Raw genomic sequence first — 18007 nt, 5'->3', positions numbered from 1 at the left:
GATAGAGAAGCATTTATAGAATTTCGTCGAATTTCACCTGGATCAAGGCATGTATATGTGGGAAATAATGCAAAGTTTGAAGTCAAATGGATAGGCACTAGTAGAATGGACATTCGTGGTAGCCGATCTTTAATGGTGCGTGACGTCCTATATGTTTTAGAGATTCGACGAAACTTAGTCTATGTGTCTGTTCTTCTAGATTTTGATTTAGATTTCAATTTGATCTTTAGTCACAGTGGTCTTAGAATTACTCTAAACAATATTTGTTATGGTTTTGGACATTGCTATGATGGTTTTATATTGTTATATTGTAATCCTTCTACGTATAATTATTATGTTGATTGTTGTGTTATGACATGTTATTCTCGTAATAATGGTATTGATGTTATTACATGGCATGCAATATTAGGTCACATAGGGTAGGCTCGAATGAATAGAATGGCTAACAAAGAACATTTAGGTTCCTTCTCCAAAATTAAAATGTCAATTTGTGAAAATTGTCTTGCGGGAAAGATTATACATAAATCATTTAGAAAGGCAAAGAGAGCTGATTTTACATTGAAATTAATCTATTCTGATATATTTAGTTCAATGAATATGAGGGCTAAGTCTGGTTTTTATATTTCAATACGTCTATTGACGAGTTCAACCGCTTTAGCTATGTCTATTTGATTTCTCATAAATCTGAAGCACTAGAATGCTTTAAGACATATTTTAATGAAGTTGAAAATCAATTAGACAAAAGGATTAAGACCTTAAGAACTGATAGAGGGTGTGAATATCTATCAAAACAATTTGGAAAATTATATAAGGAAAGAGGCATCACAAGACAGTTAACTATTCCTTACATACCTTAACAAAATGGTATAGCAGAAAGGAGTAATAGAATGCTATTGGAAATGTTAAGATCCATGATAGAATAGACAAATTTACCTATCTCTTTTTGTGTTGCATATGTAAAAGATTCTATAAGCAAATTTTGTAAATTAGGTCCAAAAGGCAAAAAATATATCTTTATAAGATATTCAGAACGCTCCAAAGGGTATGTGTTCATTGGTGAATTAGAGGATGAGAGTGTTACTGGGATTGAATCACGAGATGACACATTTATAAAAAATAATTTTCCAAAGAAGGGTGAGGTAAAGAATGGAGAGCCTCTTTATGAAATGTTGAACTCATAGAGTCAGCAAGTGTCGTCTGACATAGCTGATAATCAAATCGATCAAGATCTTGTTCTTGATCCGAGTGGGAGTTCTCAATCCCAAAATCCTTCTAAAGAATATGAATTTCAACTACGAAAGAGTACCAGGAAAAAACATACCTAAACATACTTATGAGATTGAAGATTATATTTTCTTTGTATCTCCCACAAAAATGGATGAGCCAAAGTCTGTGACTGAGGCTTTATCGAGACTTGGAAAAGATGAGTGGATGAAAGTAATGAAAGAAGAATTATATTCCATGAAAACCAACAAAGTTTGGGATCTAGTTGACCTTCCGCCTCGGCTTAGAGCCATTGGGAACAAATGGGTGCTCAAAGTTAAACGCAAAGTGGATGGGTCAATAGAAAGATACAAGTCACAGTTAGTGGGAAAAGGTTTTACTTAAGGATCTAGAATAGATTATGAGGAAACATTTTTGTTAGTTGTGAAGTTTACCTTAATTCACTTAATTTTGGCTATTGTTGCACGTTTGGATTTGGAATTACATAAAACGGATGTGAAGATAGCTTTTCTAAATGGAGAACTAAACGAAGAAATCTACACAAAATAACCTGTAAGATTCATTGTTAAAGGTAAAAAAGAGAAGGTCTATAAATTGAAAAGATCTATTTATGACCTGAAGCAATCTTCAAGGTAATGGTATTTGAGATTTCACAAGGAGGTGATCTCGTATGATTTTACCATGATCAATGAAGACCATTACATTTATGTGAAGAAGTCCAATGGGATATTTGTAATTCTTTCTCTTTACATGGACAATATTTTATTTGCCGGAAATAATTTAGAATATTTGAAAACTATCGAGTCATGTATTTCAAAGTCATTTGATATGTGGTGTAGACTATATCCTTGGAGTTAAGATCCAAAGAGACCATTTTAAAAGTTATTGAGTTTATCTCAAGAAACTTATATAAAAAAATTTGGATCATTTTTGCATGAATAGTTGCAAATCCATGGACACTCCTATAGCGAGAGGTAAAATATTAAGCCTTGAAATGTGTCCCAAGACTGAAAATGAAAAGGAAGACATGTCTCGAGTTTCGTATTCAAGTGTTGTCGAGATCTTGATATACGTTATGACGTGTACTCGCCCAGACATTTGTTATGTCGTAGGTCTAGTTAGAAGGTATCAATCTAGTCCTGGAAGAGATCATTGGAAAGTTGTAAAGAGAATTTTTAAATACCCTAAGAGAACTACAGATTATTCACTATGTTATAGTGGAAATAATTTATAGGCCAAATGGACTCCTGACCGCTTAAATTTGCATCAGTTTGCAAATCCGATTTACAAACTTATACTTTTCTCATTTGAACACTCCAACTTAACGGAATGAGTACTAATAAACATATTCAATAAAGCGTGTATATCAATTGCATTGACATATACAACATGTCATGTGCTAGACTATTTATTACTTGACATGTATTATTTGTGGGTCCCATTTTTAAATTTATTCATCGAAATTTAATTTTACTTTTTTACTTTTCTTGTCCACTCAAACACCTCTCTTCAAATCAGTAAAAGAAGCTACTACAGAAAAAAATCCGACAAACCCTAAACCCAAAATAGTAGACAGACCCTTTTCCTCCATAATCTCCATAATCATCATCAGGAACCCATTCTCCAATAAAATCTCAAGAACCCAAATCAAATAAGAATAACTTGAAAGTTTCCAAAATAAAGGTTCTAAAACTCATAGACCCAATAAAGATCAAATTTTCTAAAAAGTTCTTCGTCAAATAGTGGTTGGTATAGCAGTGAAGAAAGAGATTGAATTAGTGGTAAAAGAGATGATGCTTTTTTCAGCTTGTCTTCAGTCGAAAAACAACTGAAATTCGTCTGAAAATTATTCCGGTAGAGAAGTTTGATTATTACAATAACTTTACTTATCGGGCTACAATATGTTGTTAGAAAATTAGCTATATCACAATGTATATAAGATTTGAAAGATAATAAGAAGAACATGATAAAAAAAAGGTGTACTGACATGGGATAAAGGGGGAGGGTAGAAGAAAGAAAAGGGAGGGGAGTCCTAACGGGATCCTTTTATAACTTTTTTTATTCCTTTTAATTTTATTATTTTTTAATTAGACTATTATTTTCACACACATTTTCTACGTGATGGGCACTTATTTTGTCCACATCACCTATGTCACTACCACATAAGCATAGTCAACGATCAAAGTAGTTTATTCATACTCATTTCGTCAAGTTGGAGAGTTTAAAGGGTAAAAGTGTAAGTTTATATATCAGGTTTACAAACTGGTACAAGTTTAAGTAGCCACAAGGTCATTTGGCCTAATTTATACTTGAGAAGATATATGGATGTCGATAGGGCTGGTGACCAGAATAATAGAAAATCAACATCCGGTTATACTTTCTTACTTATTGGTGGTTCTATTTCATGAAAAAATCAAGAAACAAACTTATACGGCCCTTTCGACGATGGAAGCTAAGTTTGTGGCTTGTGCGTCTGCAGTACAAAAAGTTATTTGGTTGAAGAAATTATTTGAGCATCTAGATATTACAAAGAACTCTCAAAGTCCCATAACTCTATATTGCGATAGTCAAGAGGCTATTGCATACACAAAAGATCCTAAGTATAAAATCAAGAAACAACACATTGATATCAAGTATAAATTTGTGATAGACATGGTAGTAAGTGGAGAGATAACTTTACAGTACATTCCTAAATGTAGTATGATAACTGATCCTTTTACAAAGGCGATATCTAGAGACCTTTTTGAGAAACATGTTATGGCTCTAGGTTTGTGAAGGATATGACCAGGTTTATGTATTTTAAAATGACTTGATTATTATAATATGCTCATCAATATTTGACTCTTGAATTTATGTTCATATCTAGTATGCATGTGATGATATTTTGTTGATAAAGTGTGTCAAACAAGTCACGAGATTGACTCTCTCACACGAGCAATCGCCTATTACGTTAAGAATCGTGAAGAGATGAGACCTTATAGAACCTTGGACAATGCGAGGTTATATTTGCTTGTAAAGGTAGGTCCTGCCAACCAGTCATACTTATAAATTTTTTCATTCGATTATGACTTGTTTTGTAAGCCAGATGTGAGTTTCTCCTAAAGTTAGATTTGAAGATTATTGAAGTGAGAAACTCGGGCGGGCAAGACATTTAAAGGTGTCTAGACAAAAATCTGAACGGTGTTAAATGATTAAAAGAATAAGACACACGCACCAATATAAGGCGAGAACACCGTAACATATGTTTCATATCATATGTATTATCGACTAGTAGGATAATGGAAGAATGAATCCTTGCTTCTTCATTATGTGAGATCCCACAGAAGTTATATTAACTTTTATTGAAATACTATTTTACCTTTTACTGTCTCTTGAAGTGACAATCAGTGTTCCTACTTTAACATGTCGCTAATAGCCATGAGTTATACGCCAATGCAGTGCATGGCAAGGAAAGTTGTTGATTTGGAATGAAAAGATCCGAGTACAAAGGGAAGACAACTAAAAATTTAGTAATTTAACTTGTATTCATAGGTCGATCATTACACCTACATTAGGGTATCAAATCGATACAAAATTAAACATAAACTCGAGTTCACCTCTTTCGAGGATGATGGATTAGATAAATAGCTATGGGAATAGCAAATAATGTTTGGGTATTGTGCGTAATAAGATCCTCATGTTAGTAGTAAATTCCTTCCGTATGTGATATAAATTTCTACATGGAGCTATTAAACAACCTTAAAGGATTAATAATATTATAGCTCTCGAGCTCGCAGGTCGCACGAACTATTTGTCAGTATAAATTACGTGTGTTATTGTCATGGTACTAGTTTGGGTCAAGTCCACCATATTCGAAGTGGGAAATATTGGATATTGGGTTTGGGTCGCACATATGGACTGACCCGACCCGTTTTAAAGGAGATATGATTAAAGAAAGTTATCTAGGGAAACTTTAACCCCTAAAAATAAAACTACCGTACGTTGCAAAGAAAGTGGGAGTGTGGGAATAAATTATCTGATCGGTAGTTTTTCTTTGACAACTTTCCTTCTCTATATAATCAAGGCTCTACTTCAACGAAGATTTGATTCTGTATAATTGTCCCTAAAAAGAAAGAACCACACCAAAAGAAAGAAGAAGGCGTCTAGTTTGTGAAATAGTATTTCGTTTTCAAGAGAGACGAAGTCGGACTTGAGCAATTGATCGAAGAATATTCTGCAAAACTTCTGCTACGGTTAACAAGTACAAAAATCGATGTTCTTGTTACTATTTAATTTAGTTTAACAATCTAGTGGTAGCATCATTAAAACCCATGTTGTTACTTATATCAATTGTTTGAATTTGTACTTACGATTGCCGAAGGTGATTGTAATGGGAATGAGAAATTATGCATACGGTCAAAATCGGGGAGTTCGACTTTGGGGCTACTATGACACTCCACGCCTGACCTCGAAAAACTCGAAGCAGAATTTAAAGTGTGACCCCGAGGTTCGTCCCTCAAGGGAGCATATCGAAGGTTCACTATGGTCAATCTCGGAGCAGTACAAATCGATGATCGTCATGGAAAGGCGAGAAAGCTCCCAAGGACACGTGGTTAGAGCTGACCAGGTTTGCAAGGATAGTACAAATCCGTACTGAGCCATTATACATATGTACCAATATCATTTCCTCATCATTATTAGACATGTACTATGTTGGGATTCCCCCTCCTATATAAAGGGACCCTTGTCATTTTGTAACGGGTGGATGGATCTTGAATACAATAGAACATTTTCTGCTTTTCTCACGCTCAATACTGTCTTTCAGCTTTATTATTTTTTGCTCATTATTCTTCATTTATTGTTCTTCATCTACTGCTATTATCGGACCCGAGGTCCCTGATTCCATTGAGTTCGAGATCCCAGTCCTTCATCTACATTGGTTTGGCTATCTTATTCTCTTTACTTACACTTAGCATCTATTGCCTAACAACTAGTATTGAAACAAATCACATATTTTTAGAACTACAAAATCAATATAATTGTTAAGACCATTTTCACGGAAAACAAATTATTAAGACAATTTAACATGAATACTTATTTGAAGGTTTAATTGGATACGAAGAAGTCTTACTTATAAGCTCAAATTGAAAATACAAAATAATTAAATCGATTAATATGAAATCGAACTTTCAAAAATCAAACCAATCCGAGCAGATTTAGTTTGGTTTTAAATTTTAATCTGTTTATTCGAAATTCGAAAAACTCAAACCAAAGTTTCCATAATCCAATCCAAACTGTCTGAACCAATCCCTAGAAAATGCAACAACTATTATAAGAAATAAAAAGATTAGTTAACAAGATTATTAGCTTATTAATTAATTTAATTGCATAGGAGTAACATTTTTCACCAAAATAGTTTCGTGGCTCAAAGAGGATAACGTGGGAAATACGAGTGAGGATGTCAACTACATTACTATCTGTACTAGAATGGAACAAGGCATTAACCAATTGGGCTAATGTAACAGCAATCCGCGTCGGCTATATAGTACAAGCAATGAGTCTTTGACATAATCACATTCGTTAAATGTCAATTAATATGGATAAATAATAAATTTCAAAAAAAAAGTATATATAACTATAAAAAAATAATACTACTAATTGAATTTTACACTTATTGATAGTTGATGAAAATAAATTCCTAATTAAATACGGCTTATCCCATACGGTTGATATGTGGACAACTTTTCTCCACGCGTAATATTCTATCCATGAGATTTCAAACATACCCTTCCATTTTACTCGGGCGCGTTGCAATTGGTACACAGGTATAGATATTATTTTTGCCTACCCTTATTGGCCCTCACTCCTTACATTTTTCGAAATTCCTTTTATATTATCTTCACCTCACATGTATTTTTAAATTTTTTAATGTTTTGACGAATAAAATCTTTTCACCCTTAATAAGTGGACTCGAACTCGAGTCATGATAAGGAACGTTACCATCTTTAATGAACCCATGTGACACGACTCCGGATTAATAGAAGCTCTAATGCAAATGTCGAACATTACAACAATAACAAACACAATATAATCTCACACGTGAAGTCTAAGAAAGATAATGTGTACGCAGATACCTCGAAGGTAGAGGAGTTATTTCCAATAGACCCTCGAACATCGAACACTAACAAAAAATTTAACATATGCTTTACTTCTTAAACATATAAAATTATACTAAGAGTATTTATCTACATACTTCAACACAAATTTATTACAATTTGTATTTAGGAGGGTATATTAACTCTTTGCAACGGTAACCTCAACTACTAGGTCCTCTTTTAACTCTCTTTAAGTGTTGGTCAGTCTATATAAACTTCGTCGTCAGCCTATAATCTTTCCTTCAGCTACCAAACTTTCCTCTTTACTGATTTTTTAGTTCCTTGTCCATATCTTTGTTCCCCCTTTTTGCATTTCTATATTTCTCGTGAAAGCTTCTCTTTCCCATTTCTCCCCTCTTTCCTTTCTCGTGTGCTCGTGATCACTCTTTTGTGTATTTATACATTTGCACTTACAAAGTCTCCTACTTTTGTATAGCTCCATTGGAACAGAGAGAAGAAAATAGCCATGGCTTTGCAGAGACATTTTTCAGTGTTGCTTCTGCTCTTGGCTTGTTTGATTGGATCTTCGCACTCTTATCAATTCACAGTTGGTGGTAAAGATGGTTGGGTTCCTAACCCTTCTCAAAGTTACAATGAATGGTCTCAACATATGAGATTCCAAGTTGGTGACACTGCTTGTAAGTCTTCTCCTCCCTTCCAGTTTATGTAGAAAACACACAAACTCACGTACTTACACACTATAAAATAACTTTTCATTATCAAATATATATAGTCGCTCATAAAAAGTGAGATTACAACAACAATCATCCAGTAAAATTTCATAAGGAGGGTTTGAGGAGGTAGTGTATACGCAGACCCTAATTTGTCTTATCGACTCAAGAAGACAATAGATAAGTGTCAACAACGGAAAAGCAAAAAAAATAATAACAGCATCTTAAGATCTCCCTTAATTTTCAAATTAAGGTAGTTTGTGTGCTTAAAATTGTACTCCTAATATGTGTTAGTAAGTTACTATTATATGTTACGTGCAACATTTGATAGTTGTTAATTTTCTTGTTTGTTGCGTGATTATAATAGTGTTCAAGTATAAGCAAGGATCAGATTCTGTGTTGGAAGTAAACAAGGATGATTATGACAAATGCAATACACAAAGCCCAATCAAGAAGATGGAAGATGGCAACTCCGTTTTCACTTTGGATCACCCTGGTCCTTTCTACTTCATTAGTGGCAACAAAGATAATTGCAACAAAGGACAAAAGGTGCAAATTATTGTAATATCTCCTAGAGGTAAAACTCCTACTACCCCTTCTTCACCCACAACTCCGTCTCCTTCTGGTTCCGCCACCCCTCCGTCTCCTTCTGGTGGTTCCGCCACCCCTCCGTCTCCTTCTGGCGGTTCAGCCACCCCTCCGTCTCCTTCTGGCGGTTCCGCCACCCCTCCAACTCCTTCTGGGGGTTCCATCACTCCTCCGGCGGCTGGTTCGCCTAAAGGATCATCTACACCATCACCAGCGGGATCACCGCCATCTCCTTCTGCAGGTAAACATCACAATATCAATTTGATTGGTTTAAGTATTAGGTTCTTTGCATTGTACGCTTTAAAATTATGAGTTCAAAATTTAATATTTATTGAAATTTTAATGATTTTTCGCGTGTGTACTACTATGCAGGTTCTACTACCCCACCACCCGCAACTTCAGCACCTTCAGCCACCACTCCGGCAGGTGCTCCGTCTAAAGGATCGACCACACCCGGTACATCATCACCCAATGGGGCACCAGTAGTATCTCCACCAGCAGGTAAATAGAAGCGGTTTAGAATTTAAATTTAAGAAGTTTCGTGATTTTTTACACACACACTTATATATACTCAGTAAAATAAATTTTAGTTATATATATAAATATTACATTCGCCTCAGCAGGTAAATCACCAACCTCATCTCCTGCACCTGCTGGTTCAATCGTATCTCCGGCAACTAATGCTCCGGTGCCGGCAACAAGTTCTATGACTCCAACCGGATCTCCGGCACCGACAGGAGGAGCTTCTGATTTATCGCCTTCACCATCATCAAGCTCATTAGCACCAGGTTCATCTGCTCTTTCGCCGGGAGGTATTGCACCAGCCGGAGGACCAACTTCATCAATGGCGCCGGGAAGTATGGCTCCGGGCGCCGGCGCCGGTAGCACTCCGGCGGACATTAATTCGCCAGCTGGCGCACCATCCAACCCAAATTCATTTGCAGTAAAGGCATTTACTCCATCAGTTGTCCTTTTGTCAACCGTTTCACTCATCTTGACCATGGCTTTTGGAGAATTTATTATTTCACCTTAGGGTAAAAAAAATTTAGTAGAATTACTGTGAAAACTTCGTTCTCTATCTTCTGGTTATTTTTATTTGGGTTTTTCTTTTTTTGTCTCCTATTGTTTTTATTTCTTTAATAATTCAGAGATTGGAGATGTGTTTAGTTGTTTTTTCTTTTTATTTTTTTGTGGGTGACAAATTGAATTTATATATGCGAGTATGTATGAACTTAATTCTAGTCATTTTTTTTTCGGCAATGTATTTGTCTTTCACATATAAAAGATAATTCATTTTATATCACATAACAAATAAATGTTATTTATGAGCCATTTTTGTTGCTTGACAAGTGGGATTGTAGATTTCACTAGTTTGCTGAAAATAAATAAGGCATGTGGTTTGGAAGGAATGGAGTTTAGTGGATAAATTCTGCAGATAAGCAGTAAATTAATATTTCACACATTTCTCTTAGCCAAGAAATCTCATAAGAGATTGTTTAGTGAAGCAACAACAATAATAGTACTTTATGCAGTGCGGTCTCACAGTGTGGTCCCATAAATTGATATATATATAAACTAAGACATTGTTTTCAATAAATTATCGGCTCAAGAATTTAGTGATTGTTTTTAAATACTTGATTGTTTTAATTTGGAAAACATTAGATATTTTTGTTTCCTTTTTAGTTTTATCTCAAGTAAACAAGGCATTTTGTAGGTTAATACGCTTTTAAATTTTGAATGCAAAAATATTGCTTACTTTACTTGTATTGCTATTCCCTATTAGAACAAGGTACAATAAAATAGGAGGGATACAAGTATGTAATATGTTTCAAATTTATGGCAAAATAAATAGCTATAAAATTAAATTCATTAAAGTATCGAAAGTTATTTTCTTCATCTAATATTTTTCGTGCTAATAAAGTAGTAATAATAATAATACGACGCAGAGGAAAACCGCTTTTCGTTGACCGACCTTCCTAAATTTAATGTGATTTATTGATCATAAAAATGGTCCAACGATAGCAAGGGGGTAAGAAACTACTTCATCTGTAACAAAATTTTGGAATTTAATTCTTCTCGAAAAATTAGATGAATAGTAGTAAGTATTTTGAAAGGTATTCTTAATAGGAATTTACTGCTTTTTTTGACTGGCCATCCTAGATTTAATGTTAATTAATTGCTCATATAAATATTTCAACCATAGCAAGGGCATAAGAAATACTCATATTTTCCCTTCTCAGATTTATATTAGATAAACTTGGTCAACGTAAATGTATTCTTTCATCCTTGTTATATGAAAAAAATAATGTTAAAATGTTATTTATGTTCACTTTCGTTTATCTTCTAAATACCTAAATTTTGATTTAAAAAATGAATTAACCGTATTTTTTTCAACTTAAAAAAGAGAGTGGAAAATATTTCAGTAATACTTGCCGAGCAAATAATAGGAATAATTAGGGGTGGGCGTTCGGGCAGTTCGGATTGCATATGAAATTTTGGTTTGGATTTTCAATTTTCGGATTGACGAAATGAAAATCTAAATCCAATCCAAATAAGTTCGGATTGGATCAGATTTTTTAAGCTCGGTTTCGGATCAATCGGTTTGGATATTTTGGATTTTCGATTTTGAGCTTATAAGTTGAAATGTCTCTTCTTTTTACAAAAATGAATATCCAAATGAAGTACTCATGTTAAATTGCCTGAAAAGTTCTTCATTCTCACCACAATCATCTAAATGAAATATTAAAGTAATGAAATTATTATATAAAAAATAAAAAAAATACAATAGAGACGTTAATACGATAAATAAGAAGTGAAATAGTAAAAACCATATCTAAATAGAAAGTATTCTCATAATAACTTAGTAACTAATATTGAATATATATGATAATCTTTAATGGGTAGGGTATTGAACTTAGTACTATTGACATATGGATAATGGACTAAATATAAAGTATAAGAATTTCGGATTTTCGGATATCCATAAATTCGAAGTACCAAATCCAATATCCAATCCGAAATCCAAAAATTTTAAAAATTAAATCTAAAATCCAATCCGTAATCCAAAAACCCAAACCAAAAATCCAAGAAATTCGGATTTCGGTTTTGGCCAAAGTATGGCCACCCCTAGGAATAATATCAGCTAGCAACAACTCATATTTTGGTTCCTGTCCTTTCTTCCGTCTAACTTTCTTACTATTAATTTGGTGGATACAATCTTTATTATAGTGCGCCACTTAGGTTTGTGCTAGATATAGGTCATAAGAATACATTAAAAAATATTCTGTAAAATACACGGTGAAAAAGAATAAATAAATGCAACTTATGGAACTAGATACTCCTACTTGTATGGTGGCACGTGGATATCAGCTCCAAATTTCCATGAAATTATCTAAGTTTTTAATTTCTTTGATTTTAATCATTGTATAATTGAAATTTATTGGGAAAAAAATCAGAATAGTCATATTTACAACTCGTAATTAAAAAATAGCCAAAGTTTCAAAAGTAATCGAAATTTAGTCATTTTTTCATGTAAAGATAAAATTTGAACAAAAATACCTTAAAAATCCGAAAATTTACAGCATAACATGTTGGAGTTCGAACTTTTTACATATGATATTCCAACACATTGTGTTGGAGTTCCAACATAATATGCTGGAAGTTTATACACATGAGCTTCATAATCCAGCATATTATGCTGTAACTTTTCGTGTGCTGGAGTTTTAACATATATGCTGGAAGTTTATACACACAAGCTCCATAATCCAGCATATTATACTGGAACTTTCCGTGTTTCATCAAAATAATAACTATTTTTCAATAACTTTGCAAACGATGATAATTTTTCAATTTACCAATTCAAAAACTAGTTAGCCCGTTCTATTTACACAAATTTATTGGCTCTGGTAATTTAAATTTGCGTGAAAAGACCTATTAAGCATATTTTGATCGAACTCAAAGGGAATCCTATTCTCGAAGGCATTCTATTTGACAAAAGGCATGAGAAAGCACTTTTAGAAAAAGAGCATCTTCGTTAATTCAAAAAAAAAGAAGCATTAAATAGGTAAGAAACATTTATTTAACTTTAGCAGGGAACATTAGGAAAAGTAAAAAAGCAGTAGAGGAACGCTTTTCTTCGGTATTATTGTCTCAGTGAAGGAGGGTGCCGACCAGAACCTTACTAAAACATACTGTCTCGTTCACACTTTTGTTTATTCAATTTGAACTTTTCAAGCCCCTTAAAAATAAATAATTGTAGTATGTACAATAACAATAATAACAACTCACTATAATCTCACTTAGTAATAGAAACCTGGTATCCTTCCCTCCAAGAATTTCCCACCTTGCTTTTGGGGAGACTGGACTCATAACTTCTTAGTTAAAAGTGGAGGTTGCTTACCATCAGAGCAATCCATGTTGTCTATATTGTAGTATGTATTTTATTATAGTATACATACATTATAATATGTATTTTATTATATAATCATAATAATGACAGCATTTTAAAAAATCTTGGAAAATAAATTGGGGAACGAGTGATTCATAATAAGGGTAAAACAAGAAAAAAATTATTTTTCTCTTGATTTGCTAAAATGGACAAGTAAAAGTCAAATTTATTTTTAGTATAATGGAGCAAAAATGAATGGAGGGAGTATTTTTTTTTTTTGTGCTTAATATAGTCCTGGTGCTTGCCATTCCTTTATGGGTCATTTGGTACGATGGACAAGCAAAAATAATCTTGGGATAAGTTATTCTATGATTAAAAATAGTATCAGCATAACTTATATCTGCCAAATGGTGGAATAGTAATCTCAGAATAAGTTATCTCATGATAAAGCTGTAAAATTGATAATCCTAGAATTAATACAATATACCAAATAATTAATAAGAAATAATATCAGAATAATTAATCTCAGCATAACTTACCTCAATATAACTAATTAACTTGTCTTCAAATCAAACGACCCCTTAGTTAATTACTACAACCAGTCTATGTTATCTGTCTTTTAAAACTTTTGTACTCTTGAAACAGGATATTCAATTATAACTTTAATTACAAGAATATTTATCTACTCTATCATTTTTCTCTTTTGAACGACTAACTCAATTAAGACTTCACTATTAGAGCAATAACAGTAAAATTAGAAAATATAATAAACACACCTTTTATTCTAAAACGTCACATATTTTAAAACAAATTCAATCTATCAAATAAACTAATTCATTTCAAAAAGAAAAAAAATCCATTCTAAACTCAAAACTAATTTAGTTAAATTTTCCATTTTATTCATAATGAAAAATAGAGTCACATAAAAGTTACTATATGTTTAAGACTACAAGTTTTAACGTAATTATAGCCACATAAATACTATGACATGCTTATGACAAAAAATTTAAAAAGCTTCTTTTCTTTCTTTAACTTCATATTCAATCAATTTGATTCACGTAATGAAACCGAGGATACAGTATTTAGCTATAACATCTTTGTACTCCTTGTATATGTATTTGTTTGCCTTAATTAGTCGCTAGGAGAAAAAATCTCAACAGAAATGCAACTATCAATGATTTGGATCTTGCGATGTCGTGACATGAGAGTGTTACACATGGTCTAGAGAGGTAACATCAATAGCAATATAGCTTTTACAAGTGGACAAATATAAGCTATTGAGATGAATGGGGCGTCTCGACTATTGATTGACTTGTCATAAATGGTACCCTTTGACGTGTTGCTTCCTATGTGAACTGTCACACTGTTTTCTTCTAACAAAAAACAATAATCAAGATGCCCTACTTTCTTAAAGGAGATTAGATATGCACCTAAAAGTCCAATGGACATTATCACATCCCTTTTCTTGAAAATTTATGTCAAATTCACTAGACCTAAAATTTACACCAAGGGCGGCAAACGAGCGGGTCGGATCAAATATTGATGGGTCAAAACCAGTAATAAAAAAATTAATAATTTATCCGCTTCAATCCAAATTTAATACGGATAGAAAATAGGTTAACCGGCGGATAATATGAACGCTTTGAATATGATTATTTTTGGGAGAATTTTAGTCTCCCAAACTTGAGGAATCCCAATTTGTGTCTTTGCAAATGTAATAGTTGCTTTCCATTAATTATCTATTTTTTAAGTGGATAATATAAATCTAGTCCATATTTGATCCATTTTTAAAAAGTTAATTATCTAATCTATTTTTTAATGAATAATATAGGTCGATAACTAATTTTTTAATTTATTTTGCCACCAATAATTTACATCGATGTGAATTGTGATATTATGTTGATCACAATATTAATTAATGATCATTATTGTGCACTAAGTAACTTAATAGATTATAGGAGTACTAGATTTGATAAGTTATATATGAATGATTTTGATGATTTGTCAAATTTCATGGAAGAACCAGATAGGAACTTAATACAATCAGATTTTTTGTACTCATTGCAACATACCTTGTTGTCTGGTTTCATTCTCAAGATAAACAAACAAGGGAGCTGCAAAGGGAACAAATAGGATCATGTCTTCAGGTCAATGCGCAAGTCAACTCTACAGCTCTTAAAGATGTTATAATGTACTTGCACAACTGCAATTTGCTAGAAACTAAAAATGCCCTTGCAACTACTCTCGTGATCTCACATACATAAACAACATGTTACAAAATTTTGACCTAACACTTGCAAATACCAACATATATTCTATCAAATGCGCAGCCAGCTCCGTTTCCTCAGGTGCAATGAAGAACAAAGTTGCTACAAAATAAAAGACCTGATCCCAGCATTGAATATGTCTTATGTCCTTTAGTTTGTGTATCTATGTCTTGTGTTATTTACTTGTATTCCTATACGACTTTTTAGAAGCATTTAGTAGGACATCATTTAACCAATATTGTTTTTGGTTGTTTGACTAAAGCTAGTCAAGTGTGTGGCTTTGTAATAGAGTTATTACAAAGAGCTTACAATAGAGTTATTGTAAGAGGTGAGAGATTAAGAGCTTAATTTCTAAATTGCAGTAGGTTGTAATCTGCAGTTTGCTCAGTTAGTGAAGTTGAAATCCTACTAGGGTAGGTCATGGTTTTTAATCCTGTGAGCAGAGAGTTCTTCACGTAAATATTATGTTCTTTATTTACAGTTGTTTGTTGTGGGAGCTGATAGAGAACCTGATTTTCTATACTGTTTGGTAGACCCTTAGTTTCTATCAATTGGTATTAGAGCAGGTTCTTTCTAAAAGGTTAATACCTAGAAAGGATCTTCATGGCTGCTCCACCAAACTTCGAAGATAGACAACCAACCGATAGACCACCAAGATTCAACAGCTAATACTATGGTTAGAGAAAAACATGAATGCATGATCATATCTGAGGACTCAGAGCTGTGGGATGTGACTTGTGATGGTCTATCTGTTCCCATAAATATTATTGGTGAGGAAATAGTTACAGTCCCAAAGACAAGAACGGAGTACAACGATATTGATAGAAAGGCCATTGAGAAGAACTTTAGGGCAAAGAAGATTCTTGTTTGTGGGATTGGACCAGATGAATACAATCACATCTTTGCTTGTCAGTATGCTAAGAAGATTTGGGAAGCTCTCCAAACTGCCCATGAGGGAACTACTCAGGTTAAGCAGTCCAAAATAGATATGCTTACTACCGAGTATGAGTTTTTCAAGATGAAGGAGGATGAGTCCATTTAGTACATGTATACACATTTTACCTTTATTATCAATGAGATTCACTCCCTTGGAGAAGTCATCCAAAGAAACAAGATGGTCCAAAAAATTCTCAGTGTTCTACCAGGCTTGTGAGAAAGTAACGTAAATGCTATCACTAAAGCCACGGATTTGCAGAAGCTAATCATTGATGAACTCATTGGAAATCTCAAAACTTATGAGATGAAGAAGAAGAAAGATCTTGAAATAAGAGAGCCCAAAAAGGAGAAGAACCTGGTTCTCAAGACTAACAATAGTGACTCAAGTGGTGATGAGACAGACATGGCCTATCTTACTCAAAGAGAGAAAAAAGATAATTAGAGAAATATCATTGATAAGATTCATCCACAAAACATAAAAAGAAATAAAGTACTGAACCATGAGAAAAAAGATAAAAAAAAATCCCAGTTGGGTCACTGGTTACAAACTAGGTTAGGCAAGGTTTAAGACTGGGAAAGACCAGGTTCATGGTTTTTGGCCAGAAGCAGCTTCAACATGTCTCGAGGAATGCCATCATTCTTCTCTTTCTCCTTTACAAGCTTAGACCTGAGAGAGTCTCTCTCCATTTCTGCTGCAGTCACCCTCTTCTTCAGCCTCTCAATTTCAACATTCTTAGCCCAACTATCCTGCTCCAATGCTCTCACTTTTTGTTCCTGGGCACCCTCTTGGATGAACTAGGTTCTTTGAGAGCAGTAAGGACTTCATAGTCACAGTCATTCAAGGTGTTGGCCCCAAAGAAATCTTTACTTGTGCTAACATCCTATTTCTTGAGGGGAACCTTAAAGTGAGCAAGCACAATAGTGAGTATGAACCCATAGGGGATGTCATGAGTTCTAGTGCCACAAACCACCCTATTTCGGAGCTGGATGATGAACCTTGGCCAATTTATCTGCCTCCTATTATCCAATCAGTCCATAAGGATCAAGTCCATAAAGGTGGTAGTGTGCTTTCTCTCCTGCCTGGGTAGAACCATTTTGTTGACAAATTCAAAGAGCATTTTATGGGCAGGTTTCATTTCACTCTTATAAACAACATTGGGTTGTAGCTCTATGTCTCTATCAACAAACTTCTTGGTAATGGCAAGTGAGGTAGGTAGATTATCTAGATTAGGCTACTTCAACTTTTTGTAGTCATTGTAACCCTCAGCGGGTACCCCCATAATCTCTCCTAGCTCTTTATCATCAAAGCTCACCTTCACTCCTTTCACTACAGTATTTACCCTTCCATTCTCTATCTCACAATTAGCAAAGAATTTCACAATTTCAGCTCGGGCTAACCTCCCTTCCAACTAAAGAACCACGTCCTTCCAGCCCTGAATCTCCAACTTTTCTGACAGAAACACCATTCCTTCCTCTTCTAGATCTGTGAGAAGCCTCCCCTTCAGAATTGTTCTTTTCCCAAACTTGACCACCTTGTCCTTTTCTTCATCAGTCTCCTTTTATTTAATTTCTTCCTCTACAATTTTCACTTTCTTAATTTCCTGGTAGACCTGGTTCTTTTTGCTAAGGCCCAACTATCTGTATCAACAAACTTTGCAGGAGACTTCTTTTTATAAGTCTTTCTCTTTTGGCACTTGGAGTACTTTCCTCTGCTTCATCCTCATCATGAAGGACCGGGTCCATCTCTTCTATCTCAATGGTTTCACTTGGTTCACCCATATTTTTCTTTCTTTTAGCAAC

General features: G+C 33.9%; 1 protein-coding gene across 2 annotated transcripts; it reads left to right on the top strand.

Moving 5' to 3' along the window:
• The first annotated feature begins 7577 nt into the window (after positions 1–7577).
• LOC104228765 (early nodulin-like protein 2) lies at positions 7578–9877 on the top strand. 2 transcript variants are annotated; one of them, XM_009781298.2, is made up of 4 exons: positions 7578–7996; positions 8397–8858; positions 8990–9118; positions 9241–9877. In XM_009781298.2, the coding sequence occupies exons 1-4, from the start codon at positions 7825–7827 to the stop codon at positions 9648–9650; spliced, it is 1173 nt and encodes a 390-aa protein (XP_009779600.1). In that variant the 5' UTR covers positions 7578–7824; the 3' UTR covers positions 9651–9877. The 2 variants fall into 2 exon arrangements, with proteins under 2 accessions (XP_009779600.1, XP_009779599.1); XM_009781297.2 differs by having other exon boundaries at positions 7581–7996; positions 9238–9877.
• Positions 9878–18007: the final 8130 nt, after the last annotated feature.

The sequence above is a fragment of the Nicotiana sylvestris genome, chromosome 6 (genome assembly GCF_000393655.2).
Source record: "Nicotiana sylvestris chromosome 6, ASM39365v2, whole genome shotgun sequence".
NCBI classification, from domain to species: domain Eukaryota; kingdom Viridiplantae; phylum Streptophyta; class Magnoliopsida; order Solanales; family Solanaceae; genus Nicotiana; species Nicotiana sylvestris.
Note: the sequence above shows the minus strand (reverse complement) of the source record. Positions and strands in the feature narration are given on the sequence as shown.

Excerpts from the sequence above, each read along its gene's own strand:
- LOC104228765 (XM_009781297.2), top strand. The coding sequence starts at position 7,825 with ATGGCTTTGCAGAGACATTTTTCAGTGTTGCTTCTGCTCTTGGCTTGT. Across the intron at positions 7,997-8,396 it reads CCAAGTTGGTGACACTGCTT|TGTTCAAGTATAAGCAAGGA; the intron begins GTAAGTCTTCTC and ends TGATTATAATAG. Across the intron at positions 9,119-9,237 it reads AGTAGTATCTCCACCAGCAG|CAGGTAAATCACCAACCTCA; the intron begins GTAAATAGAAGC and ends CATTCGCCTCAG.